Source organism: Motacilla alba, chromosome 19, assembly GCF_015832195.1.
Source record: "Motacilla alba alba isolate MOTALB_02 chromosome 19, Motacilla_alba_V1.0_pri, whole genome shotgun sequence".
In the NCBI taxonomy this organism is placed as follows: Eukaryota; Metazoa; Chordata; class Aves; order Passeriformes; family Motacillidae; genus Motacilla; species Motacilla alba.
In genome coordinates, this window is record NC_052034.1 from 38,761 (window position 1) to 64,252 (window position 25,492).

Here is a 25,492-nt window from a genome sequence, read left to right on the forward strand (position 1 = left end):
CTCCTACTTCAACAGTGGCAGCAGTTCTGCTGATTGATTCTCTGATGAATAAGACTATTCATGGTATTTTCTATGCACCCAACAAGAAATATGGCAACATACTTAATTTAGATCTAGTCTCATTAATGCTGGTTGGTTAGACTCCTCCACAGAAAACGTGAGACGTTTCCAGAGTGAGGACTTGGCCGTTTCACAAATAGTGACCCTATTTTCTACATCCAGACAAAATCCACAATGTGAGGAACCACTCCTTTGAAAAATCCTTTTTAAAGGCATTACAATGGAACGTTGTGAGCAAGCTGGTGTTAGCTTACCCCTATTGCTGTGCAGCAGAGGACTTGCTTTTTCATCCGGCCGCGACTGGGCGCTTACGCGTGGCGTGGAAAGGCGACGCGGTGCGGGCGCAGCCGGCGCTGCCTCCGCCCGCTGCCCGGGGCCGCCCCGCCCGCGGCTGTTGGCTGGCGCGGGGCTGGGCCCGCGGGGGCGCGGGGCCGGCGCGTGTGGGGCCGTGCGGTGCGCGCAGCCCCGGCGGCCCTGGAGCCGTTTCCTACCCCTGTGAGTCGGTAGAGAAAACCATCTGAGGTAAAACTAAAGCTTTCTTTTGTCGTAAAGTTCATATTGCAGGATCGGTTGTAAATTTCATATTAACGGTTTGAAAGGAGATTGTGTTTTACGGTAGCTGACATTGATGAATGGATATGTGGTTTGTAGTTCTAATTTGTGTCAGTGTCGCTACAATCTGGGGCAGGACAGCATGAGATACGGGGTTTTCACAACAAAACGGCATGAAGTCCCGCTGGTCCCACAATAACGTCGTGGAGAACCACCACTGGGTGTTTCCTCAGCTTTCAAGGTGACTGACCACGTTTTCAGAAACATGACATTCTCTCTGCTCTGCTTCTTTTTGAGTAACGTTACTTCTTTATAATTTTGTGATCTTTTGGAACATTGCCGGGTTTCACTCGGAGAAACTGCTCTGATCGAAACTATAGCAGAGCTATACGGAGGGGACACAGTTGTACCGTCTGATGTCAAGCTCTTTATCTCCTTCATCTCCTCTGTCTGGCTCCCAGAATCTTTTCTCCCAGGAAAGAATATTGCTGACATAAAGATAGAGCATACTACTAAGGATAATTTTATGACTGACATTTTAGATAGCTGGATACTTAACACGCCTCTCATTTGTTTCACAATCTTTATGCATTTCTACAACAAATCAATTCAGAATTACTGTCCACAGCTCTGGGAACTATCAAAAAATAATAAATAATAAAAGCGAACATATAATAATGATAATGATAATAATAATGATAATAATGATAACGATAACGATGATGATGATGACGATGAGGAAGGGGTCTCCTTTCCCTTCTCCTTCCTATTGCATAGTCCATCTTTCCCTGTCAGATCCACTTCTCTCCTCCTAAATTCCACTCACAAATTCTTCTGTTTCTTCATTCTCCCACTTCAAACACATCAGTACTTTCTTCCCTACACATCAGCAAAGTTTTGGGGAACTTTGAGCAAAAAATCTTCTTTTCATAGCAGTGTCATTTTGGCAGGTAAAAAGAACAAAATATTTCTCAACCCTATAGACCTATCTTCTCCCCTTCTTGCTTTGGCAGCCAAATATAATGCTATTTCTGTTTTCAGGTTCAATATTCCAAGAACTGACCTGCATTATATCCAGAAACTTTGCAAATAGCAATGGCCAGACTGTTGCAAGATCCATCTAAACTTCATCCCTCAGAATGGTACACTGCAAACAGGATGCAGCGTGCCAGTACAGAGTCCCAGAAATCCAGGTCAGAATGCATGATAGCTGAGAGTTGGAGGCTGGTGGATGAAATAGAAAAGACAACTCAAAAAACCCAAAGTGATGTCAACAAGAAATTAGGTAATCCCGTGTCTTCTGCCAGGGTCGAGATGTGTTATTTGAGCTGTGTGTTCAAGAAGGACTTAGCTGATAATGAACAGGAGTATATGTCAATGCCATGCTTATTGATGTCATGAAAAAAATCAAAAATATTTTATAAAATATTTTGAAGCAGACTATTTTTATAACAAAATACACAAAAAGCTCTCAACCAAACCTCCTGACACAGGGTTGCTAAACTGTTTCCACACAGCCCACAGCACTACAGGCACTCCACTATAGAATAAGTCTATTTTTAGCCGTACCTAAGATCTGAGCTGCAGTCCCCTTGCTCGTAAAATGGGCCCATATTAATACATGTTTGTTATTTTGATTCTATAGAACAGAGACGGGAAGAGATAAAATTCTGGAAGCAAGAATTAGATAACAAGCTAGAACAAATTGTTCATGAGACAGAGATTTTGTTGACTTTCAAGAATAGGCTGGAGAGAGCTTTGGAGGGCTGCAAAGAGCCCCTTGTCATTGCCCAAAAGTGTCTCGTGTACAGGTGAGCATTCAAGAAGAAAAAAAAAGTCTAGGTAATGAACCTTTAACAAATAAGAAAAAAGGCTGCAAACTAAAGGCCCACCTCTCTTTACAGTGAAGTCACAGTCTGATTTGGGTGTTACACCACTGGGGAAAGTGGAACTTCATCATCTTCTGTTCAATGCAGGCATTTGAGCAATGTGGCTGATGGTTTTTTCTTTTTTCGTGTAGGCAGAGGCGAGTTGGCATTGACTTGGTGCATGATGAAGTGGAACAGGAACTGCTGAAGGAAGCTGAAGTTCTCGAGGGGATTATTGCTTTACTTGGACGTACATTGGAACAAACAAATGAGCAAATCAGGTGCAGAGGCAGAGAGCATAACAGAGCACTAATTAGATAAAAATTAAGACAGCCATAATACTGAGAAGTTGTCAGGCTGAGCACAGGTCCTAAGTTATCTTCAATGCTAAACACTAGCAGGAGGTCAGTCCTAATTCATACCACTCAGTCAGTAGTGGTGAGAGGTTCTGCAGAATACAAAGTACTTGCACTTGATCTTCATCCTTGGTCTTCTCATGATCCAGTCCTGTGCCTTTAATTTCAATGAGAATTGTACCATCGATTTATAGAAAGGCAGCTTCATACTGTACATTTTGTGACTTGACAACTAAGAGTTCTTACACAAAGATTTCTGTAACAGAATTTGAATTACCTAATGCATGTATGGATGCATATTAAGGACACCTGTGAATGCCTACACTTGGTCTTAAGAGTTTGGTTGTTTTTTCTCCTAGACGAAACCGTTCAGCAAAATATGACCTGGAAATGGATCTGAAGGACAAATTCACAGCTTTGACGATTGATGATTACTGTGCCAGCTTGACAAACGACACTCCTCATATTATATATGCTGATAATGCAATGAAACTAGAAGGAAAGTAAGTGGTTCTTTAGTTCAACAAACTTCTGATAATTATACAGATAATACGGGCTGTCCCAGTAACAGCAAGATTAGTTTTGTGTAAAACAGGCTTTATCTTTTTACCATCTAATTGTTTCTTATACTTCTGTCCATCACTTTTGTATCTGTGTAATATGTCTGTGAAATAAGCCACAATAATTGTGCTCCCAGTGAACTGCAGGTTTTTTAAAGTTTTGGAAGCTCACAGTTAGCTAAGGAAGAATTTCACGCATTGCTTAAATACAGAATAGATTTACTGATCTTTCCTCTCCCAGGGTGTCCCAGTGGGGAGAGCGCTGGACTGGGACCCATGAGGTGTTGAGTCAGTTTCTGACTCAGACATTGAGCTGTCAAATGTGCCCATTCTGCATGGGTTGGTTAGTGTGAAATCTTTAAATGGAAAAATAGCTACCACAGAAAAATGGGCTGAAAAGAGGAGCTATACTGAGAAAGCAGTGTGTGCAAGAGCTTCAGAAAGTCACTGTTGCTATGTAACAGCTGGCAAGCTTGCAACACAAGAGACTGACAGCCCTTGCTGCCAGCACCTACAACAGGTTATGTAACTCAGACCACACCCAGGATGGTGTTGCCTGCTACGTGCAAATGACAATTACAACTTTATATATTCACCCAATGAAACAAGGAACTAACCCTTTGGGGAACTTTTCAAACACCCGCCTGCAAGCCAAAGCTGCACAAGCATAACCCTCTATATCTGGGGATACTGTTGTGGCTGCACCTCTCAACTGTTGTTCCAGGCAGGTACTGTAAGTGTCGTATAGGTGAACTCTGAGAAAATAAGTGACTGTGTTGTGTAAATAGCTACCTACTATTAATAATAACAGCTTTATTAATGAAAGATGTTCAAAGAAATACTGGTTATTATGTGTGTTTCCTGCCATGATAACTCATAAGTTCCCTTTCGCCGGGGGAAAGTAACAGAAGGCGGCTCTATGACTCTAGCAAATTTGTTTTCATCTGACTCTCATGTACTTCATTACAAAATGATTGTGACAGAGTCTTTCTTTTGTATCTGTAGCACTCCCTGGACATATGACACTTACTGGGACATGCAGTTAAAAGTGCTGCTTTGTTCTTGATTTTGTGGCACAGTTACAGATTTATGAAGTCATAGAGGGCCTGCTGCTGTCTGTTGGTGACATCTTATTTTGATTCTCTTTCAGTTTTGTTAGCCCTGAGGACTGGATAGATTTCTCAAACATAAATGTTGAAAAGGCTGACAAGCAGCGAAACAATTCTTTGGCACTGAAGGCACTTATCGATGGCGTCCTCTCACAGACGGCAAATGACATGCGCAAGCAATGTGAGATGGTGAATGCTGCTTTTAGAAATAGGGTGAAGGAAGTCAAGGATGCCAAGGACAAGCTAGAGACACTTCTTGCAATGGTAAGTCACAGGGGACAGTCTGTGAAAAAGTGGAAATACAGGGCTTGGATTATCTACTAGTTTTCCCAATCCAGTGGGTTGCACTTATCTGCCACTTTTTCCTTTTTGTTCCCTTCTTCATAAAAGTAAGTTTAGATTTTTTTTTCTTAGCTCTGTGTGCACGACCAAAGAGACAAATTTCTGGAGTTGCTCCTTCAATCTAAATGTTGCTGTAGCCATCAGTAAAGTCAGGATTTTCCTTGAGATTTTTAGTTGCATGAGGCTCCTATAGCTTTCTCAGGATTGTGATATAAGAGCCTGGTAATTGGTAACAGCAGGGTCAATATGCTCAAAATTTGACACATGAAAACTGAGTATAAACATTAACAATTAATTGCTGAGCATAAATTTTTGGGTTCAATCAGAACAGTGTCATCTGCTCTCCAATGAAGGAATCATATTCCTGGCTAAGTTTTGCAAAATACCGTTACATGAAATAACAACATTGTGAGTTTTACTGTGATTGTTACAAGTGTTAAAGATGACGATGATGGTTTCACACATTGCAAGAGGCAGTGTGCAGAATTTCATTGTTGGATTTGTTAAGGTGATGGATGAGACTGCCTCACAGGAGAAGAACATTGCAGCCTTAAAGAAAGCAATCGCTGATAAGGAAGCACCTGTAAAAGTGGCTCAAACCCGCTTGGAAGCGAGGAACCATCGCCCTAACGTGGAACTGTGCTATGACACAGTGCACAGCAGCCTGATGAGTGAAGTTCAAGAGATTAAAAAAAATATTCAAAGGCAAGTGGAAATGATGCAAGAGGAAAATCTGTGGTATTAGTTAATTTAGTGTGTCAGCATAACAATGGGTCCCAACTATTCTCCCTGAAAAGCTGGGAATTTCTTTTCTCTTAAGGGCAGGACACTTTAAGGGAAGTTAATGGATAGACTTTAAGGGAAGACAGTGGATATTGTCTCTGTGAATCCCTTTCCATCTTTCTTTTTCTTGCTCAGAATTCCTAACCCTTATGAGAAAAAGCCCTATCCATGTGTTCTCAACTAATGCCTGCCTCTGTTTTCTCTGTTAGATTAAAGGATGCATTGGCACAGGCTCAGACAGAGCTGAAAGGCCTGAGCCGCCGACAGCTTTCCTTGGAGGAAGAGATCAAGGTCAAGGAGAACACACTGTACATTGATGAAGTGCTGTGCATGCAAATGAGAGAGTCTGTTTGCATAAACAATTACTGAAGTCATTATACTGGGAGAGTGTGCTCCAAAGAACCAGATCCTGCTGAAATTTTATTTGCAAACTTCCAAATTTATTGGCTTGGCTCAATGCTGTCTGGTTGCACAAGGTAATTAAAACAGACCTAGTAGTTACAGCTATCTGTTTCAGAACTATCTATGCTCTAAAATGTTTGATGAAATCTTCCATTTGGCAATAAAATTCCAGAATAATGAGAAATGCCCCTTCTTATGTGTTTCTCTCATGTGTAACCAATGATACCTTTTGGCATTGAAAGGTGTCAAAAGGCAGCTGTGTGGAAGCCAGAGCAGGAGTGTCCTCATAAATCACTTACTGGAAAGCTGGGCAAGTGGGAGGGATGTCTCTCAGGACTGGCCATGCAACGTTTTGTTTTTATCTTAGCATCTGCTGGTAAGAACTAGACAGTATGGCCAACTTAACAGGACCTAACGTATCTAACTGATACACTAGATAGTGCATCTGTCTGCATCTGAATTGAGATCAAGTCAAGGCTGACTTCGGGAAAATCACTTGTTCACCCCATGCCTCAGTTTCCCTAGTCATAAAAATTAAACAATGAGATGGGCTTCAGTGGTAAAGTGTTTGAAGCTCTACAATGAGAAGTGCTGAAAAAAGAGGAGGGTCTTCTTTTTATCAGAGATGCCTGTAAGGGTGGAAAAGGGATCACTGCTTCCTTTGGTTCTGGTAAGGAAAACCAAAGCAAAGGCAAGAATAAATAATGCTGGAGACAAAGGAGTTCAGTTCCCAAGTCCAACATTTTAATGCACGGAGTTTGAAATTGTCCCTTGGATCTCTCTTACTGGAATGATAACTCCCTTTCGGAGGCACTGCTGTCAGAATTCAAATCCCTTACTAAAGCACTCCAAAGTATCCATTAATGCAGATGTTACTGGGTGTTCTCTTCCTGTAGTTTACACCATTGGGTAGGTGATGACAAAATAATTAAGTTCTGAGTCAATCAGGTACTTGAATTTCCTGTAAATATCAGCCAGCAGCCGTTCCTCCTCAGTGCTGTCATCTTGGGCTGTATAAATCCTGACCTGTGTGCACAAACAGCAGTCATGTCTCTCAGATACAGGGAGCTCAACCCATTACAGCTCATGGCAACAAGAAGCATCTGTGACTAATAAGGAATCTAGAGAAGCAAAATTCCTTGAATTGGAACAGAATCTTGAGGCTTTACTCTCTTCCCACTCCCAACTGACTAAAAACATAATCTCCTGCCAAAGAATTTTTGGGAGGTGTTGGGAGGAATGGGTTAAATAGTGGAAGACTAGCAAGAAGGATTGTAAATCTCTCAGGTGACCTTGCAGATGGGAATAGGCCTTGATAACCCAGTATGAACGCGAGCCAGTGATCCTCTGGCACGGAGCTAGTTTAACTGTGCCTCTATCTCCACTTGTGTGTGTCTGCCTGGGGGTTGCTTTGAGGATGCCTCAGTGAGCAAATGAAGGGAAGTAAATTTACTCTTTGTCTTTTAGCTGTGGTTTTGTGGTTGTCCCGGCTGTCTGCCTGTGCTGACTCAGACAGGAAGAACAAGGTTCTTTTTACCCCCATAACTGATGCATCCCTGGGATCTGCACAGATCTATGAGGACCTACCGAATTCAGATTGTAGCACAGAGAGTAGCATGTCAGCATGGTGTACACCAGCTACAGTGGTGGCCTGGCCCCAGTCCAACACAGGACCCCTGAAGGGTGTGATGTGTTTATATCTTTTTGCAGTTTAGTGGGATTCAGTCCACCTTCCTGGGTTTAAGCATAGACATAAGCACTGAGCCTGAGAGATAACTGAGAAACCCTGGAAGTGGGAGAGGGCTTGAACTAGAGGTGACAGAGGGAGTGCCAGTCTAGGAAGGGCTTCTGGAATTTTCAGGACTTCATAATAAACTTCTATAGTATCTGTATGTGGCTAAGTAAGGTTGGAAAACCTCCTTCCTGTGAGTGGCTCCCAAGCTCTTTGGTACTAAGGCATAACATAGGGAAGACAGTCACATTAACATTTTTGGAAGTTAACTTTGCCTGGGCATGGGGACCTTTGGGTATAGGAGCAAGAATGGGAATGGGAATTTTGAAGCACAAAGTCTTACCTTTATGGTAGTCAAAATGCATTTCCTTTCTGCACGGTTTTGTAGCAGTCTCTCCATAAAGTTGACACTTAGAAATGCCCAGACTTTCAGAAATAACAACCTCTTGCATGATAAGATAAGCTGTAGCAGCTCATTGTCCAGCAACTCATGGTCATTGTTTAATTCAAGTGTTAATTTCTTGAAAAAAAATGAACACTGTTAGTACTACTAAACAGATGTTGCATGCAATAACTAGAATTCAACAAATAGTTTTCCAAGTTAACAAAAAAAATGTCAGCAGATCAGTTTTGTACCTTGTATTAGCTGAGGATCTGTTTTGCATTATGACAACAGCGTATGTTCTACAGTAAATCGCTCTCCTGTTAAGATGGGGTGACCCCTTGTGCATTTATTAGAAAATGCTGCACCTGCAGTCATACCACGGTCTTACCTGACATAATGAAAATTATCCCAGCAACAAGAGTAGAGCCAGTGGGTTTCTAGAAAGCTTTATATATCTATGGTGTTTATTGGCAACTCCGCAGTGGAACAGGACTTACAAAAAGCTGTCAGCAACCATCAGGTGTAAGGCCACATGTTTCCCTCTGGCATGCAAAGACCTGCAGCTCACTTATGTGGGTCAGCTGTTGCAAACCTTTGATGACACATCCCTTGTGACACTGAAGTGCTTTGACATGGGCACTAGTTAATTTAGATGTGCTGTAGGACATTTGTGCATTGCCAAAATAGAGCAGCCTGATAGCATTATGGAGGGTTATTACTGGTCAAGGATAATTTCATTAACGACATTATGGGTGAAACACTGAAATTACTCACTTATGAAAACTGCCCTCTGATTGTAAAACTTAAAGCAGTCAGGAACTTGTGTTGCTGGCTGCTGTTAGGCAGAAGGCCTACATGATTACTTTGTATAGCTTTGTGATACTGCACTAGGGCTTCTCTGTTGTTTCCCTTACCTGCAGACCATGCCAGTAAGCTGGGAGAAGGTTGGTGAGGGTAGGTCTCATTGTCCAGTCTGGGTCACTAAAATAACAGCTCCGTAGGCTGATGCTCCTAACAGGGATCTCCTCTAGCAGAATCCTAGCTAGGTGATCATGCTTCATGACTCTTTCAAAGAAGAAGTTCACATTCAGTTTTGGGGCTCTCTTGGCCAAGTTTGCCCATGACATTCCTGAGACCACTTGCCCATGAGGGTCATGGATGTGACACTTGATATTCAAGGTGCACAGGGAATGAGAGCTGCGCTCCCGCAGGATGTCCAGCAGTTCATCAGAGATGCAGTTATAATTGAATGTCAGGATGGTCAGCCTGTGGAACTTAGACATAGTTTGGTGGAACAAGGCACTGCTGTAGACTGAAAGGTGGAGACTGAAGAAATCCTCAATATTGATTTCAGATATGAAGCTTCTATTTGTCAAACTGCTTAGAGAATTCAGAAGCTGACAGCCTTCTTCCAAAGTTATTCTTGCTCCTTTTAAGTTAAGATAATCAAGTTGATTGCTCATTCTTTTCAGGAAGGCAGCTAAACTCTTGATAAACTGAGCCCTAACCACATTTTTCCAGATCAAGCAGTCTAATTCTAGGTACTTGATGCTCAGGGATACTAGGTGACTATTACACTTACCCAGGTGTGAAAGAAGACCTCTCATAATCACTTGAAATTTTTTGATAAAGGGAGTATTGTAAGGATTTGATAACTTGATCTCAAGGTGCTTCAAATACTTGCCAAATTTCTTGGTATACCACAGTGCACTTTGAAACTCCAGTGTGCGTGCCCTTGATGGTTGGCCATAGAAGGTGATGGTTCTGCATCTCCAGAGAGATCCAGAGTGCATGGCACAACTCCATTTTTTACAGACCAACACAGCCCGAGATCTGTCCCTGTCATCTAACCAGTGGAAGACATGCCTCAGACAGACATCAGGTAGATAGGCCCAGGAGCTTTGCTCGGGTTCGCTGTCATCTTCCATTGAGAGGACTTCTTTTCTGGGTCTTAAATCAAACCAACATGCAGAAAGCTGTGGGTAGATTTCTTGCCAATCCCAACATAATAGGCTTCTAAACAAGTGGATGAAAATTTGTTTCTTCACAATCAAATATATAGTCTGACCTAAATCAAAAGAAAAAAACAAAGGGTGAAGAACACTCCCCGTACAAGCACAGGACACATCTTTTAACATTTTGGCCTTCACCTTCAGTCTAGCTAAACAGTGAAATGGTATCAACTGCTGATACAGCAGCCACATTGTCTACAAAACCTTTGGTTAGCATCAGCTGCAATTAATTGACCATGGTCTGTGGTGTGATGCCTAGCATTTAAAATTACTCAGTTCTTTGGGCTGTATACATTTGAACAGGACCATCAGTGCAAAATTAGCACTAATGACTTTTCATAGTCTTCTGGGGTACCATTCCATGACAATTAGTACCCTGCCTTAGATTAAGTCTGGATAAAAAAGTTGAAATGGATGGAAACAAGAAGTGGATCCAGAAGAAGAAAACATGCAGATACCTGAGAGACTGTTTACAATAAAAAGGCTCAGATATTTCTACTTTAATCTTATAAACAGGCATGAAAGAACAGGTTGATAGCACAATTAAGCTACAGTCTGCTGTTTATCTTTCTGCCTACAATTCTTATGTCACACAGAATCTCTCTGCCTGTACACATACTCTTTTCAATTAGCACCGTTTTTATTCTTAGGGATTCCTCTGCCCACTCTTGCCATTCAAAGCACCAACCTACATGCCCAGCTATCAAGACAACCCTTAGAAACCGAGCATATGGATCTGATTACTACCTGACTCTCTCTCTCTCTTGTATTTAGTACCCCCAAGAAGAGCTCTTTGTTTTGCAGAACTATTAGTCTAGGAGGTCTCTAGATCAATGTCAAAAAATCCAAACCAAGTCTTAAAATATGGTGGCTGAAGCTCCAGTTTGCTAGTGAGACGAACCTGAAACCTTTGCTATAGAGAGTGGGGAGAACACAGGGGAAGAGGTCTAACACTTCAGCTACCTGGAAGCCCTGAAGTCAACGGACAGAGGAAAGCAGAACAGAATATAGGGCTGTAATATATAGAAACACATCTGTTAATAAAGGATGTTTATTACACTGCACTCGTCAATATTAGTGTGAGAATACAAAGCGGCACAAACACCATCATGTGGAACTTTTTTAAAAACAGAGTTCTTAGGAATTTGTAAAAAGTACGTTTGTTTATAAGCCAGTGGTGAGATTCAAGAGGTATCCTGCAGTGTTGGGTTGGCTTCCCCATCACTGTAAGCCAAATCTTAGCTAAGGAGGTGTTTTAGGTGTCAGCTCTGAGTTTAACTTGGTGGGGGGAAAACAAATCTTTGGGGAAAAAAAACAGATGCTGCTACAGTTCTTTCTAGAGCAACTTTTTCAGGCAGAAGTCATTTAAAGATAAATGATTGCTTTGCATGTCTTGTTTGCCACTTGGGCAAGAAACAAAACCAAATCGAAACAAAATCCCCCAGCGCTGAACACATACATCCTTTGCCCTTGGCCCTCTTTGCTGCTCGATTTGCTTCAGAGGGCATCCCGGATGGTTTACGGTCCCATACGGACAGTTACACGAGCTGTCTCCTCCAGCAAGAGCTGCAGAAGCCCGTGGAGTAAAAGCAAACAAAAACCTTCTAAGACTTTGACCGATAATTACCAGAAGTAACACGAGCTGTGGCTTGGATACCCAAGCGGGCAGCCCAGCCTGAGTTCTTTTACTAGCGCAGCAGACGCGGCTCTCCGGGCCGAGCTCCGCGGAGGCGGCGGGGCCGCGGGCGGGGCGCAGCTGGGCCCGGGGCATTCCCCTCAGCCGCGCGCCGCCGCACCGCCGGCCGCGCCGCGCGCCAGCCCGTAACGGCGGCCGCGCGCGCGGGGCCCAGCCAATTGCGGCGGCCGCGGCGGCGGCAGCGGCGCCAATCGGGGGCGCGGGGGGCGGCGCGGCATTCAAACGCGGGGGCGCGCACAAGGGAACGGCTGCGGGGAGGTGGCGGCTCGGTACCGATCCGGGCCCCGGTTTCGTCCTCGCACTGCGTGAGTACTGTCCCGAGCAGCTGCCAGAGTGGCCCGGTCGCGGTTCCCTTTGCCCGAGCCCGTCTCCTCCGGCCTTGGCGGCACTTTTGACGCTTGTTGCTGCTGTCCCGGTGGGCGCAATAAGGGCACCGGCTGGGCCCGCCCAGCTCCCCCTGTCCCGTTAGCCCGATGTGGCGGCACGGCGGATCTGCCGGGGCTGTCGGCGGGGAGCACGGCCAGTGCTAGCAGAGCGGGGTTCCTGCGGCGAGAGCGGCTCGGACGGGGCGTGGGCCGGGGCCTGGGCCCGGGTGTGTCCGCGGGCCGGGCCGGGGGCTGCCCCAGACCCCCGTGGCCTCCAGAAGAAAGAGGGCGCCGCTCTGTCCTGTGCAATACCCGTTTAATAAGGAGATCATTGTAACCGTAGGACAGCAGCGCTCTCTCGGGTCATTTCAATCGTATTTATCAGCAAGTGAAATTCAAGAATGGAAAGTATATATATATAAATTGTCATGTTGTATAGACAGCAAGCATTTTAGCCCTTCCCACCAAAGTCTTATGCCAGTAAAAATCCTGTCTGTTTCAGGACATACGTATCCGCAATCATAACTGGCAGGAGACAATAGCAGCTGTGTAAACTTGTCTCGCAGTGGAAGGTTGTTTTGATTAAAGAAGGCAAAAATTTGGGATATCAGATCTTGATCTGAGACCAAAACAATGCACTCATAGAGCATTCTACCTTCAAACTAGAGTTTTGCAGTGGAATTGCAATACAAGACTTCTTTGTGGACTTGCGCAAACCTAAATAGCTGTAAAAATCAACCCTGTTCTCTTTCAAGACTCCAACTAAAAGTCTGCTCAGGTCTGCTTTTCTCGTTTCAGGCAAGTGTAACCAAATATATTCTGTAACAATTTCCATTTCTCTTTTTTTGCCCTGCTTTGTACCTTGTTCTGCCTGAACTTTGCTCTCATTTTCCTTGTTTCAGAAATAAAGACGTTCTTGACCAAGAACTGGAACAAGATGGCATCTGTGCTCCAAAATGTCAGAGCAACAGTGGCTTGGAGGAAACACCGGCTCCTAGCTGACCTCAATGAGAATGAAAGCCCCGTGCCTGACAAATTCAAGAGAAGGGCCTCTCTGAGTTCTCTCAATACCATTCGTATGTCTTTAAGGAAACGGGTACCATTAAAGCAAGTCGAGCTGAATTTTCATACAACCCCAACTAGGGAAAGTCTGGAACCAAGGCAGAGGTGCCAAACTCTTCAGACTATTAAAAAAAGAGCAAAATATGCTTTTGGAACAGTGTCCCAGGTATTTTGTCTTTTCAGTAGAACATAGATAGAGTTTAGTTTTCACTTCAACTCCACTACTAAGGTTTCTGAATTCTGTACTGAGTGCTGTATTCCAGAGAGTCCATTCCCACACACTTGTACACCTTAGTACTTGTCTCATAGCTACTAACTTTTAAAATCTTTAATATCTTTTCCTAAAATATAGACAGGCAAATTATGGATCTGGCAGAACATGGAGGAAGGTGAAAACAGTTTATTTTGTTTTGAAATAAGAGCTTTTCCCCTACTGTATTTAATCATATATGGCAGAGCAGCCTTTACACAGAGGAAATTGGGTAGAGGTTGCCATCATTTGCAAAGAATTGTTACTGAGAAGTGTGTAGCTTTGGAATTTTTTTTTTCTTTTATTTATTCTCCTGTGATTTCTTATTAAGATACATACTATTTACTAGCATGTTCTCCATTATAGTTAATCTAAATTTAGACTGACAAAACCTGCAACAAGGTAGCAGGGTAGCAGATTCAAGCTTGCGCTTCCCTTTCTTAGAGACCTTGGATTTTTAAATGCATGAGTTCTTTATTGGGGAGCCTGAATTTTTCCAGCATAAGAGCAGCAAGAGCTTTGTTCCAGTGCCTGCTCTGAAGTCCTTGATGAGTGCCAAGGGTTAGGGAAGCAAGAGACTCCCTATGCAAATGAGTACAGAGGTTGAGATATATTCATGTTAGTTGAAACCTGATATGAGAATGGAAGCTAGTCATTCAGTCCAAATATTCCTTGTCTTCCTGATTCCAAACTCACAGCTAATTGAGTTCATTTAGCCTAACATGTCTAATGCTTCTTTCAGAAAATACGGAAGTCTTGCCAAAGCCCAGTACGCTCCATGGTGACCTTTCCAGCTGAATCCATCAGCAGAAGCTGTGTGACGAGTTCTACCAAAAAAAGAACTGCTACACCTCGAACACCTAGCTATAAGAACATTACTCCAGCAGCCAGTTCCAAAGGCACTCCAAGGTCCAGCAAAAGGGCCTTGCTTGGGCCAACAAGGGTGTCAGAACATAGAGAATTGAGGGGGTTCTCATCCTTGCTTGGTAAAAATGTTGTCTCTCTTCGGAGATCCAGAAGAGCAGCAGCACTGAAAAGCCCTTATTCATCTCCTGCTCCTTCCAGCAGAAAGATGTAAGTCGCATTCTTTTGTAAACTTTTTTCCTTTTTATTTTTTAATTTTTTTTAAAATTTAAATTTATTACCCTGATTAGAGTATCTGGTAAAGTGAAAGGCAAGGTATGAAGTTTTCTGTCCTATTCCCCTGAAGGTGTGTGCTGCTTGAATAGTTAAGAAAGTAGTTCCAGCTTCCTGTATAGACAGGGACTGAGCTATGTGTAAAGCTAAAACATAAAAAAGTAATTTTTTCTTAGAGATGTACCTGAGTTCTTTGCTGGTGCCATTTGGGTAAAGGAAATTGCTCTGTATCTCACTCTGATTTAATTGTAACTTTTCCAAAGCTGCTATTTGTATTGCAGAGATACCAGGAATAGCTCTGCTTACGCTGAGTTCTTTATAGAACGTAGAGAGATTCCTGCCTCAAAGAACAAACACAAATTAGATCAAGGGTTGTGAGCTAGGGAAATACTTAATATTGTGCACACAGGTTTTTCTTTTGGTTGAAGTCACAAGAAAGGTTAAAGCTAGAAGCTGAGTACAAGCCTTGTGAATCTGAATCCTGTGTCTCAGTTGGAAGATAGCTCTTTGGGGGGTGAATGGAGATGTGAATCAGTTGGCCAGTGGAATTAAGACCATAATGGCCACCGCCCTAAACTTCTCTGGGTAAAGTCTAGAGGTACGAGAGTGGTACTGCAGGGATGGAGGTGTGAGTAGTGTCACCTAGTCAGCCTGTCCTGTTTGATCTGTAGCAATGACCATTCTGTTTGCAGAGAGTTTGACCACGAGTTGGAACTGGTCTCCTCAGGGATTTGCCAATTGAACCGCATCTCTCAAGCATTCGATGATGCCATGGTGAAAGAGGAGAGGTAAATACTGCTAAGTGTCCCTCAACTTTACCTGCCACCTGAACATAGCCAATTGCAGGCCAAGTAGTCCCTGTAACTCAGGATTAGGAATAGTTGTAGAACTTTTTCAAGTGTAATGTAGTATATCCATTTTTGCTTAAAGATACCTGGGAAGATTGAATCTGCTGTTGGATTTGCAGCTTCTAAAACCTGCCAAATGCTCTACTTGTCTTCAGTTTCCTTGTTGTGGAAGTCAGATTTTTATCAGAAGGAGCCTACCTTTGACCTTGTGTGAGAGCAGTACCTCCCTGAGTCTTGTCTAAAAGAGGTGCAAATCTAGGCTGGGGGAGGAGGTGGGAAAATTCCAGTGTACTGCCACAGTCACTGATGTGACTGCACATCTATTAAAAAAACCCTTTTATTAGGTAGCGTTATGTTAACAAACAGTCCATGGTACCCAGATGAAGAAGCCTCTTATAAAACACCTTGGTTAATTCACAAGGTGGTAGGCTGCGGTATTTGTGAAGGTTATGTCATTCTGAATTAGACATATTAAGAAAGTAAAAATTAAAGGTCAGAAATCTTGTCACAGGGTGATTCCCTAAACTTCTTCCTCTCTTAGAACATGTAAAGTATTCAATAACTAAATGTCAAGCACCTCAAATTCTCTGGGGAGAGTTTAGCATCAAGTACTTTACCTACAAAGAGGTAAGGACTTAACATCCCAGATAATTGCAAAAATTTGTCCCAACGGGACCACGTCTAGATAATTATAGATTAAAACTTGTATCAAGTTAATTTTATCATATGCAGTGAAAGTTCACTAAATCTCACTCCTAATATTCTCCCATCTGCTAGTGATATGACAGTTTCTCTCATTCGTAACTGAAGATAGTAGCAACCAGGTAAAGTAGTTGTTCACTTACCTTGGCTATGCCTGCATGCATCTGTGGGGAGAAAACCTGCTGTTTATAGAGAAAAGGCTTATTATCTCATGCTGCTTTAAGGCACCATTATGTAGAACCACAGGGTTCTTCCTTCATATTCATTGTGGCCATCTCTGCTACAGCAGATCATTGTGCAGTTGTAAAACTTCACCTCTAAATTGTGAATTAGTGAGTCCTTATGGGTTCACAATGAACCTCCTATGCAAACATCAGCTTTTCTCACTCCAGACCAAAAAATGACTGGTACTAATCTTTTTGTCACTCAGGCTCAGTTCTCACTGGTTACTAATGATCACAAAGCATGAGAGAACCAACCATTATCCTGAGCTGTCTGATTTTACAGCCTTTCTTTTCCATCCCTCAAATTTTCATAGTAGTTGAGTCTATGCTATCACAATTAACAGCAGCTCATAACTGTATTGGTGGCATTTTTAAACACAGCAGTTGTACCCAAGTGGATGTGACATAAATATCTTCACCCATTATGTTGGAAGTGTTCTTTTTGTTAGAGGGAAAGGTACATCCTGAATACTATGTCCTATTTTAGCAGCGAAGATAGGTGCAAGACACTTTGTTGTAACTTTTCCAAAAAAAATGAGAGCAGTTTCAAATGCTGGACTGATGGTTTCAGCACTGATCTGTACTGCTTCCACAATTTGGTCCAGTACTCCTGCATGTGTAGATGCATACAATGTGCTCTGTTATTGCCTAGTTCCCTATTAGAATAATTGTGAAATGAACTTTTTTTGGAGGTGCCTTTAGTCTTGCATGAGACTTTCTGTTCTTGTATCCAATTGCCATGAGTTTTAATGTTAGTGCTTCCTTTTCATTTTTTTTATGATGAAGCAAACCTTGATCTCAAATGATTGTTTCCAACTCAGTATTGTTCTAATGTTTTGCATTTTAATGAATTAGATTATATCACAAGAAATGCTCCTGTTGCTAGTTAAATTTTTGCAGTACTTAATTTGTGTACTTGCCATTTACATTCACTGAAGATAAAATATTTTCTTGCTAGTGTTTAGAACAGTTACACAGTGAAAGTGTACTAGACCTCTTCCTTTCTCCCATCTGTTTTCTGTTTTCCAGCAATTTGTGTGACAAGCAGTTGATTAACTCTACTGACTTCATGCTGCTCATGGTAATCCTGTTGTTTTTCTGCAGGCAACAAGCAATATCAAACTACTACTATATAATGGCACAAAACTCAAAGTCTGTACTTCAATCCCTGAAACCATCTCAAGCTATCAGAAGGCAAGCTAAGAAACTCCATCAAGCACTTGGTACCTAGACAGAGATGGCTGTAACTATTTTTTCATGTTTCCAAGTTTATGAGCACATACAAGAGAGAGGTCTGAATAGCACCTGAAAGGCTGCACTCTATACACTTGAATGAGGCATTACACTTTTTTTTTTTCTTTTTATGAAACAGCTCAGGACTTCCCTTGCTTTCTCTTTTCAAGTAAAGAGAGAATCAAAGTAGTACTGACCACAGTGTAATATCCCCGCAGAGATGAGGGAACCATCTTGGAAGTGACTTTCATGAGGCAGTAGGTACTTAGAAAATGATGCTGAACTGGCCAGTAAGAATGGCCAAGCAAGGGCTGATGACAGACTTATGAAGAGTAATCCTAGGTAAGAGTAGTGCTTAAATTGGTATCCAGCAGCCATGAGATTTAGCACAAATACTTTCCATGTGAAAAACATTGGTCTATTATTTTGAAAGCCTAACTTGTTGGGGTTTTTTTATTACTAGCAAACTCATTATTCATCATGTTAGCTGGAAGTTAAAACAGTAGTGGCTTCTTTGAGTTCTAAGCAAAATTGCCATTCCAAAGCAACAGGATTCTGTGGTGTCACTCATGCCACAAGAATAGAAAAGTTGACCTCCAATCTATTATTTCAGACAGATCAAACTGCCTCTATTTATAATGTTCCACTAGCTACTTGGACATATACAGTCATGATCCAGTGCTTATCAAATTACTGGTAAGAAAAATCAGTGACACTGTTTGTTTAAAGGCAAGGAAGGTTTTATTTAAGTGGCTAATCTGTTTTAAGATTTTAAAAACCAGCTCACATCAAAATCTATAGCAGTTGTAGAAATCTTACTCCTTATTTCATATTAAGAAATTAATTATTGTACATTTTTGAATCTTTACAAGGCAGCCATAAGAAATATAAACATTTGTCACCAGATAGAACCTTCTCACTGACAATATTTAAAAGTATGCACTTAATAAAACTATAGACTGAAAGAACACCTACATTTTCAAGTTTCCTTGTGTGAATTCAGTTGTAAGGGGACTGCCCCTTTTCACCCCCCCCACAAATAGAAAAACAAGTTATGCATAAGACTTGGGGTTCTGTGAGAGGATTGCCATTCTGGGCTGTATACCAGTCAGCCAGGAATAACACCACCTTTCAAACTTGCTATCTGTAAATCATGTTTCTGTGTTGCAATCTGTAGTATACCATCTCCCACCACGTCACAGTTAACCTGCATCTCTTTTCCCCCTCCTGTGTTCTATGCATCCATACAAATGAACTGTGAAATTTATCTTCCCCATCCCCCCAAAATTCCATTCAGTTTCAAGGATAGCTTATTGAGATTAATACAAGTACTGGGTAAACTGTAATAATCCCTCTCTGGGCTTGACCTAAAATGAGTGAAAGAGCCAACACATGACTTCAATTCCAGTGTCCATGCACAGGATTCTAGATGTTCCAGGCCTTATTTCTGAAAAACAGATCTTTTCATGCAGAAAAATGTGTTATTACTTCCATTTTTTATGGGGGTTCTGAATTCAGGCTCATCTGTAGGAACATATAGTTATGTTGAGTGACTAAACATAATGGAAGTCTTACCTTGACAACCCACAATTTCTGCTTAAGCTTTGAACACAGACCACAAGGAATCACTGCTCTTAGAGAAGCTGAGAAGGTAGGCTGGAAGGTTTTGTATGTATAGGAATTCTATCCTGTACCAGCTCCAAAAGAGGAAGAAAGTGCCACTTTCTCCCCTGCATGCCTGACGTGAACAATTCAATGCAGAGATCTTGAGTTCAGATGCCACACGTCAATCTCTAATCAGAAAAATCATGAAATTGTGGTGCATAATCCTCGTCTCTCCATTATCGGGGCAATGAGTTTACTAAAAAGATACCCATGCTCCACTCATCTAGTCCTGTGACAATGTACTCACCTTTCTGCAGCCTAGATGGCAAGGAAAAATAAACTGGGGAAAATCCTACTTGTTCAGTAACAACTGTTAGACCTACAAATTTTAAAACGTAAAATACCTACTGATTTCAGGTATTGTTTTAAATGCTTATTAAAAAACTTTTAGCAAATTTAAAACAGAAATGGTATAGAAAGAAGGGAAAAATATTTTTTCCCTTTCTAAATTTATTCCGTGAAGGACATGATGATACTATAGATCTAAGTATTGAGGATTTGTTAAATAACATGCATTAGTAGTGTCCTGGCTAAAGAAAGACTGCAATGTATGAACAGGACAATTTGTTCACTAGTAATGGCAAACAAAGGCTATTTTGCAGAATACTGGGGCTTCTGGAAAAAAAATGTCATTGTCCTGCATAGACCAAGGTGCGTAATTTTTTTCCCCTCTAGTTTACTGATAGTTCCACTTCTACATAACCAGTGAAATTTTTAGCTGTTTGGAAGTGAGTTCCCTAGGTACTAGAGGAAAAAGTGAAGTAATCTAAATAAATTAAGACTAGTTTAATGTAAACAAATAAAAATGACAGCTCTCATGAACCCCAATGAATAAGAATTACCAGTACTTTGTCATTTTTACACCTAACAGAATTTTATGCTGAATAGATACAAACCATGCCACAAAACTAAACAGGAGTACTTTGGTCAAGCAAAAATCTATACCAAGAGCATTAGTGTATGCAAACAAAAATGTTATTCAAAATAAGCAGGTTTGGATTAACATCACTATTCAATTCTGTAATCTATACAATGATATCTTGTTCCAAACCTACCTAGCTAGACAACAAAACTGAACAGACAGCCACTGTTGCTGTGTTTGAGTTGGTTTTGTTCTTTTAATGTGTATTGGTTACAAATCTGCTGTGAAAGCAGAACCAAAACTTAAGTGTCTTCCAGTCAGTAGCTATACACACATACACACAGACAAAACCAAAACACCACAGTTGTGAAGGTGTGTTTTCACAATATCTCAAATAACTCTACCACTGCTATTAATCACAGCCATTTTTTACAGTAATTTAAAATGGATCCATATCAACAGGACAAATAAGTAAATGCTTCCAACTGTGGCATACTTGTACTGTACCCTTAGCACCCACTGGACTAACAATTTTGCATTTTACAATTTCATTTATGATTCCTCCATTCAGCATGTTAAAAGAATGTGCTTTTCCATTACACACTGGAGGCACTAAACAACTGATGGTGCTGGAACAACTGAGGAGTCTAATGTATGTTCTGTGGGCACACCCACCTGACTTCTCTGTCCCTTTCCCTTCTGTGTATGCTTAAACACTTTCATAGTCCAATATAGTTTAAGTGCTGACTGCACAGAAACTGCAGCAATGAGGACTTGCAATCAAGAATAAGAAGACTGTAGGATCAAACTACAAACCAAGGGGACTGATCTTTCATGAAAACACAAGGAGAACTGAAATCCAGTTGTAAGCTGAACGCTCATGAATGACTGGATGCAGTTTCATGTGGACAAAGTGTGTAACTAAAAAGCCTGTGTCACTATTTTGCCAAAGTGCACAGCTGGAGTGTGGGATCACAAGATAAACCATTCTAGCCATGAGCAATCAGCAGTGCTGGCATTATGCAAATGCCATATAAGCTCTCATACGTTGTATGGAAACAAAGTTAGGGAGAATATTTTCAGCTTGATTTTAATATTATGTGTAGAAACTTTGAAATTGTTACCACACTAAATCATACCCACGCACACACACTTGTTTTACTGCTATTAGCTCCTAATATTCTTAAGGGAAGCCAGCACAGTGACTACTGTAAAGGTGACCCAGCTATTAATAGAAATACACAAAATTGGAGTCTTGATAACATGGAACCCTGTAAAATGACTATGTCTCCAAGAGTAAAAGACAGCCCTTTATAACCTAGGAGATTTTTCTAACCTTGTACTCAGACACTATTTCCTTCAATACAGTCACAGACTTACACACAGATCCCTCTTTTGAAAGGAAGTAGACCTTTCTACTACAGCAATTGAAAACAAAAAATAGGTTTTCAAGTCTCTTGGGTGACAGAGGTAGATGGCTAAAACAACAGTAGCTTTGAACAGGAATAGTGATTACAGTCAGGAGACATGCTAAACAACATCCAATGATTCAAAAGAACTTTTTGATCAGTCAATATTTTAGACCCCTCATCAAACTTAAAATTTTCCTAGTAAGTTCCTCTCTCACAAGCCTTGGATTCCCATGCCTATTAAAACTAACAAGCAGGAGTGTGCTAACAGTAAATTCACTTGAAGGAGATGGAGGCTGGTGTACCTGTGCAACCTCATCATGGTGCAAAGCACAGAAGAAATGGACTACGTGACTAGAATTAATACATGCAGTGGGCTGAGACAGAACACGGAATAATTCCTCCAACTCCATGGATTCAGGAACTTATGATACTACTGGGAAAGGATTTGTAAATGTTAAGAATGTTTCAATGTAGTTTGCAAGCTATCTTTCATTTAGCTTTTGTAGCAACACAGCACAAAACCCTAGTCCCTTGTAACGTATTTACCTGCTCCCAATGAGTGTTTGCTACCAAATGTTTTACATCTTTCCTTAATCTTCAGCAGAGATTACCCCTTCCCTTAAAGGAAGCCTTAGGAAAAAAAAACCCAAAACAACCTACTAGTGATGTGCCAGAGATATTTAAAGAAGTTTGAAATAGGTAACTGATAATCTTGCCAAGTAATGTCTGAAAATATAAATCAAACATCTCCACTTACAAGCTATTTTGCTGCCTCCTAAGGCAAAAGCTACACTCCTACGCCCTTCCAAAAGCCCACTGAAACTTCGTGGTTAACAGAAAGTACAGACTTACTTTACTTCTGCACTGTCTTAATAGTTTTCCATTGCATTTCCTGTTTTACATGTTAACTCTCAAAATCATTAACCAACTTGGTGAGAGACTCTGTCTGGTCTAGCAAAACCTGAAAGGGGGATGGAGAGGTATAACACCCTCTCCACCCCAATTCCCTGAAATAAAAAAACAAACAACAAACCTGGAAAAGGAATGTTCTTTTGATTTCAAGCTTTCTCAGTGTCAATAGCATGTTTTTAACTCTAAAAAAATGGAGTTTTATGTGCACTTGTAACTTCATTGCAGGTTTTAAAACATGCGTCAGTTCAGTCATTAAAATTCTCTTGATGAATTTCCATGGAAGTATCTGCATGAAGAATCTGCAAACTGCTACTATGTTAAAGTAACTACAACACTCTAGAAATATTACTACTTAGGGAAAACATCACACATATTACTTCTACTAAGTCCATTGAGAGATCAGAGAGAAATTGAAATCAGTAGAGAAATGTCTATGTGGCACCTGTATTTTTGCATGTCCACTCTTTGAAGCTCAAATACTATAATTCTGAATGCTACAGATTGTCTTAATGCAGCAGTTGCTGTGAAGCATGAGAAGGTAGACAATTTATCAATTTACTTAATTACTTTTTTTTTCCCTCCAGTGTAAATATTCTAGATCGATTAATTAAAAAAGCAATTGCTCTGAAGTTTACAGATCCCTTAGTAAAACTGTTCCTTTTAGCTTGCCCTCTTAGGATATGACTCTCGGACTGAGATCATCAGAGCCGTCTTCTTTGGAGTAGTCCACACATTTTTGCACAGTCATCAAGTTCCACAAACAATGTGATCTTTGTACAGTTTCACACTACTTTGGTTACAACAACACTAACTGTGTTCAAACTGTGGCTGACACATTTATTTTTAATATGAAGTTTTTATGTTTGGTTCACAAGTGAAGTTCTCGCATTTATGTGTCCAGCGCCTCATACAAACATGAGTGCCCATGTTGGAGTCTGCTGACAGACACTGTAGGCTGAAAGGAAACCTTGGGTTTAAGGCACCCAGAAAACATCTTGTTGTAGAAGTCCTAACCACCTGTTATTGTAGCTCCCACTGCTGCTTCCCTTTATCACTTTCATTGAAAAGTGAAGTGGAAACAGACATGACTACTTATTGTTTGAAGTTTAAACCTCCTCTGTAACCTACAGGACCTACCCTTGATGCTGTTTTGGGTGCAGCTAATTAGCTGATACCACAATCCTTCTCAGTAAAATCAGTATCTTTTCCTCTTATTGCACATATTTTATCTGTTCCCAAAAATAACCTGCTGCTATGATGATAAACTTGTGATAGTTTTAGATTGTTTTAAACTTCCCCAATAAACGTAAAGAGGAAGAGACTGGAAGTGCCCCAGTTTGTGTAAGAAGGCAGATTTCAGAACAGGGAAGACTCCAAGGTACAAATTCCTGTCCACTTCTCTTAATTTGGAGCTGCCTATATACTACCTTTCAGGCATGCCTACAAGTTTTATGGGGTGCATCCAAGATCTACAGTCCAAATCCTCCTAGGGAATAGATTCAAATTTGTGAACTCCACCTCGAACCCAAGCAATGGAAGGCAAATGCCTGTCATGATCTTTGTCTGATTCAGGCTGGCTCTGAGCACGCTCTGGCTTGGGGTTTAAAGAAGGTGGGTCAGGTTGCTGCACAGACAGAGTCCTGCGGAGGTGGTTTCTCTTGCGCAAGAACTCAGGCTGCGAGTGAAGGCCAAAGCTGCCTTTTCTCAAGATCATCCGAGAGTTGTTCTTTTTGGGTCGTGAATGGAGACTGAACTCCAGCGAGGCCAAGTGGGCTGCATAACCTTCACTGAGGAACTGAAATAGGAAGAAAAGAAGGGAGTGACAAATTACTGCTGCCTTAACCTATGAGGGCTATGAAGTATTAAGGTTTGATCACTGGCATCCCAGTTACAAACCTACAAAATACTAATACCCCTCTCCCCTCAATTTTTTTTTTTCAAGTGACCCATTTCATTTTATCATTCAGAAATATTCAATGCATGCACTTGGAGATACAACCTGCAAACACTTGATTCCTCTTTACTATTTACCCTTCCAGAAAATGCCTCATTTGTAACCCCAACTGCCTTTCTTTGAAATACTGTTGCTGCTTTGTGTATTTGTGAGTTTGCACATGCATTTACTTGCATGCATTGCCTTGTCTTCCCTAGGACTTCCTGACTGAATAGCAAGAATTACTTACTTGGCACTGTGCCTGGTATTTCTTTGTGGATCGTCCAACTATGTAGATCTGGGATGGCGACAGAGCCAAGACACTGTACACAGAAATATCCTTCATGGAACCGTATGCGGCACAGATTTTGATGTGGCACTGAAACAAACATTACTTCCAAAGTGAACGCACTATTGAACACCATGCAACTACAAGGCTGGCACTTGATTTACAGTAAAGCAGCATATGAGTTCCCTGTTAACAATTTCAATCTGTAAACCACAGAAAGCTACACTGATCTGCCTGCACGTGAGCAAGAACTCAGCTATGCGCTCAGGAAAGAACAAGCAGTTCATTTACTGATTTGTCATGACTGGAGGTCCCTTTAGATGTTTTATCAGCTTTCCTTGCTCTTTAAAAAGGGAGAAAATAAGTGAGGAATGGCAAAAAGACTTTGTGATGTTCAGAAAGAAGGGAGATCTCTACTGAATTGCATTCCCTGAAAAGAGGTTTTAAGGCCATAAATAGGTTTCTGGTACCTCTTGCATGAGATTCCGGAGAAAAATGGTCTTTTGTCGCAGTGGGTCATGAACAAGTCCATCTGAGAAGAAGATCATCCCTTGTGGGAAATTGTGTTGAGACAACCATGAAACTACACGTTGTTTCTGCATATCTGGACGGCCGGTGATATAGATAATCAGATATCCCAGGTCCTGCCAATGCCTGTCAGAAGAAGTAGTTAAATTACATATGTGCAGAAAGAGAAACAATACTCACAAGTCAGGTCAGCATCTTTTCTTAGACCAGCTA

At 41.3% G+C, this 25,492-nt stretch overlaps 4 protein-coding genes across 12 annotated transcripts in view; 2 read left to right on the forward strand and 2 right to left on the reverse strand.

Annotated features, from left to right (window-relative positions):
* The first annotated feature begins 413 nt into the window (after positions 1 to 413).
* TEKT1 (tektin 1) lies at positions 414 to 6,212 on the forward strand. 2 transcript variants are annotated; one of them, XM_038158137.1, is made up of 8 exons: positions 414 to 582; positions 1,654 to 1,897; positions 2,258 to 2,423; positions 2,633 to 2,761; positions 3,196 to 3,339; positions 4,547 to 4,769; positions 5,356 to 5,552; positions 5,840 to 6,212. In XM_038158137.1, exons 2-8 carry the CDS (start codon positions 1,708 to 1,710, stop codon positions 5,997 to 5,999), a joined length of 1,209 nt encoding a protein of 402 aa, XP_038014065.1. In that variant the 5' UTR covers positions 414 to 582; positions 1,654 to 1,707; the 3' UTR covers positions 6,000 to 6,212. The 2 variants fall into 2 exon arrangements, with proteins under 2 accessions (XP_038014065.1, XP_038014066.1); XM_038158138.1 differs by lacking the exon at positions 2,258 to 2,423 and having other exon boundaries at positions 417 to 582; positions 1,654 to 1,805.
* Positions 6,213 to 6,346: 134 nt separating this feature from the next.
* On the reverse strand, positions 6,347 to 10,165 carry FBXO39 (F-box protein 39). The gene is made up of 3 exons (XM_038158136.1): positions 9,064 to 10,165; positions 8,108 to 8,284; positions 6,347 to 7,058 (listed from the first exon to the last, which is right to left on the reverse strand). Exons 1-3 carry the CDS (start codon positions 10,075 to 10,077, stop codon positions 6,930 to 6,932), a joined length of 1,320 nt encoding a protein of 439 aa, XP_038014064.1. The 5' UTR covers positions 10,078 to 10,165; the 3' UTR covers positions 6,347 to 6,929.
* A 1,828-nt stretch (positions 10,166 to 11,993) lies between these two features.
* PIMREG (PICALM interacting mitotic regulator) lies at positions 11,994 to 19,762 on the forward strand. Of its 4 annotated transcripts, none has more exons than XM_038158101.1 (6): positions 11,994 to 12,162; positions 12,725 to 13,020; positions 13,125 to 13,450; positions 14,277 to 14,608; positions 15,364 to 15,459; positions 17,550 to 19,762. In XM_038158101.1, the coding sequence occupies exons 3-6, from the start codon at positions 13,160 to 13,162 to the stop codon at positions 17,674 to 17,676; spliced, it is 846 nt and encodes a 281-aa protein (XP_038014029.1). In that variant the 5' UTR covers positions 11,994 to 12,162; positions 12,725 to 13,020; positions 13,125 to 13,159; the 3' UTR covers positions 17,677 to 19,762. The 4 variants fall into 4 exon arrangements, with proteins under 4 accessions (XP_038014029.1, XP_038014030.1, XP_038014031.1 ...); XM_038158102.1 differs by having other exon boundaries at positions 12,889 to 13,020; XM_038158103.1 differs by lacking the exon at positions 12,725 to 13,020 and adding an exon at positions 16,297 to 16,343 and having other exon boundaries at positions 17,550 to 17,680.
* Positions 18,486 to 25,492, reverse strand: part of PITPNM3 (PITPNM family member 3) — a 36,763-nt gene continuing 29,756 nt past the window's right edge. For 4 of the 5 annotated variants that reach the window (XM_038158095.1, XM_038158094.1, XM_038158097.1 and 1 more), the window contains 3 exons: positions 25,222 to 25,405; positions 24,713 to 24,841; positions 18,486 to 24,324 (listed from right to left, as the gene is read on the reverse strand). In XM_038158095.1, the coding sequence (XP_038014023.1) occupies positions 24,016 to 24,324; positions 24,713 to 24,841; positions 25,222 to 25,405 (622 nt within the window). In that variant the 3' untranslated portion in view covers positions 18,486 to 24,015. The remainder of the gene's footprint in view (positions 24,325 to 24,712; positions 24,842 to 25,221; positions 25,406 to 25,492) is intronic. The other variant, XM_038158098.1, reaches the window with a different exon arrangement.

Coding starts and splice junctions, on each gene's coding strand:
- FBXO39 (XM_038158136.1), bottom strand. CDS start 10,077: ATGGAAGATGACAGCGAACCCGAGCAAAGCTCCTGGGCCTATCTACCT. Junction 8,285..9,063: donor CTTACTGGCATGGTCTGCAG/GTAAGGGAAACA, acceptor TTTTTTTTCAAG/AAATTAACACTTGAATTAAA. Junction 7,059..8,107: donor GCATTTTGACTACCATAAAG/GTAAGACTTTGT, acceptor TTGTGCACACAG/GTCAGGATTTATACAGCCCA.
- TEKT1 (XM_038158137.1), top strand. CDS start 1,708: ATGGCCAGACTGTTGCAAGATCCATCTAAACTTCATCCCTCAGAATGG. Junction 2,424..2,632: donor CAAAAGTGTCTCGTGTACAG/GTGAGCATTCAA, acceptor TTTTTCGTGTAG/GCAGAGGCGAGTTGGCATTG. Junction 2,762..3,195: donor CAAACAAATGAGCAAATCAG/GTGCAGAGGCAG, acceptor TTTTTCTCCTAG/ACGAAACCGTTCAGCAAAAT.
- PIMREG (XM_038158101.1), top strand. CDS start 13,160: ATGGCATCTGTGCTCCAAAATGTCAGAGCAACAGTGGCTTGGAGGAAA. Junction 14,609..15,363: donor GCTCCTTCCAGCAGAAAGAT/GTAAGTCGCATT, acceptor TTCTGTTTGCAG/AGAGTTTGACCACGAGTTGG. Junction 15,460..17,549: donor GCCATGGTGAAAGAGGAGAG/GTAAATACTGCT, acceptor GTTTTTCTGCAG/GCAACAAGCAATATCAAACT.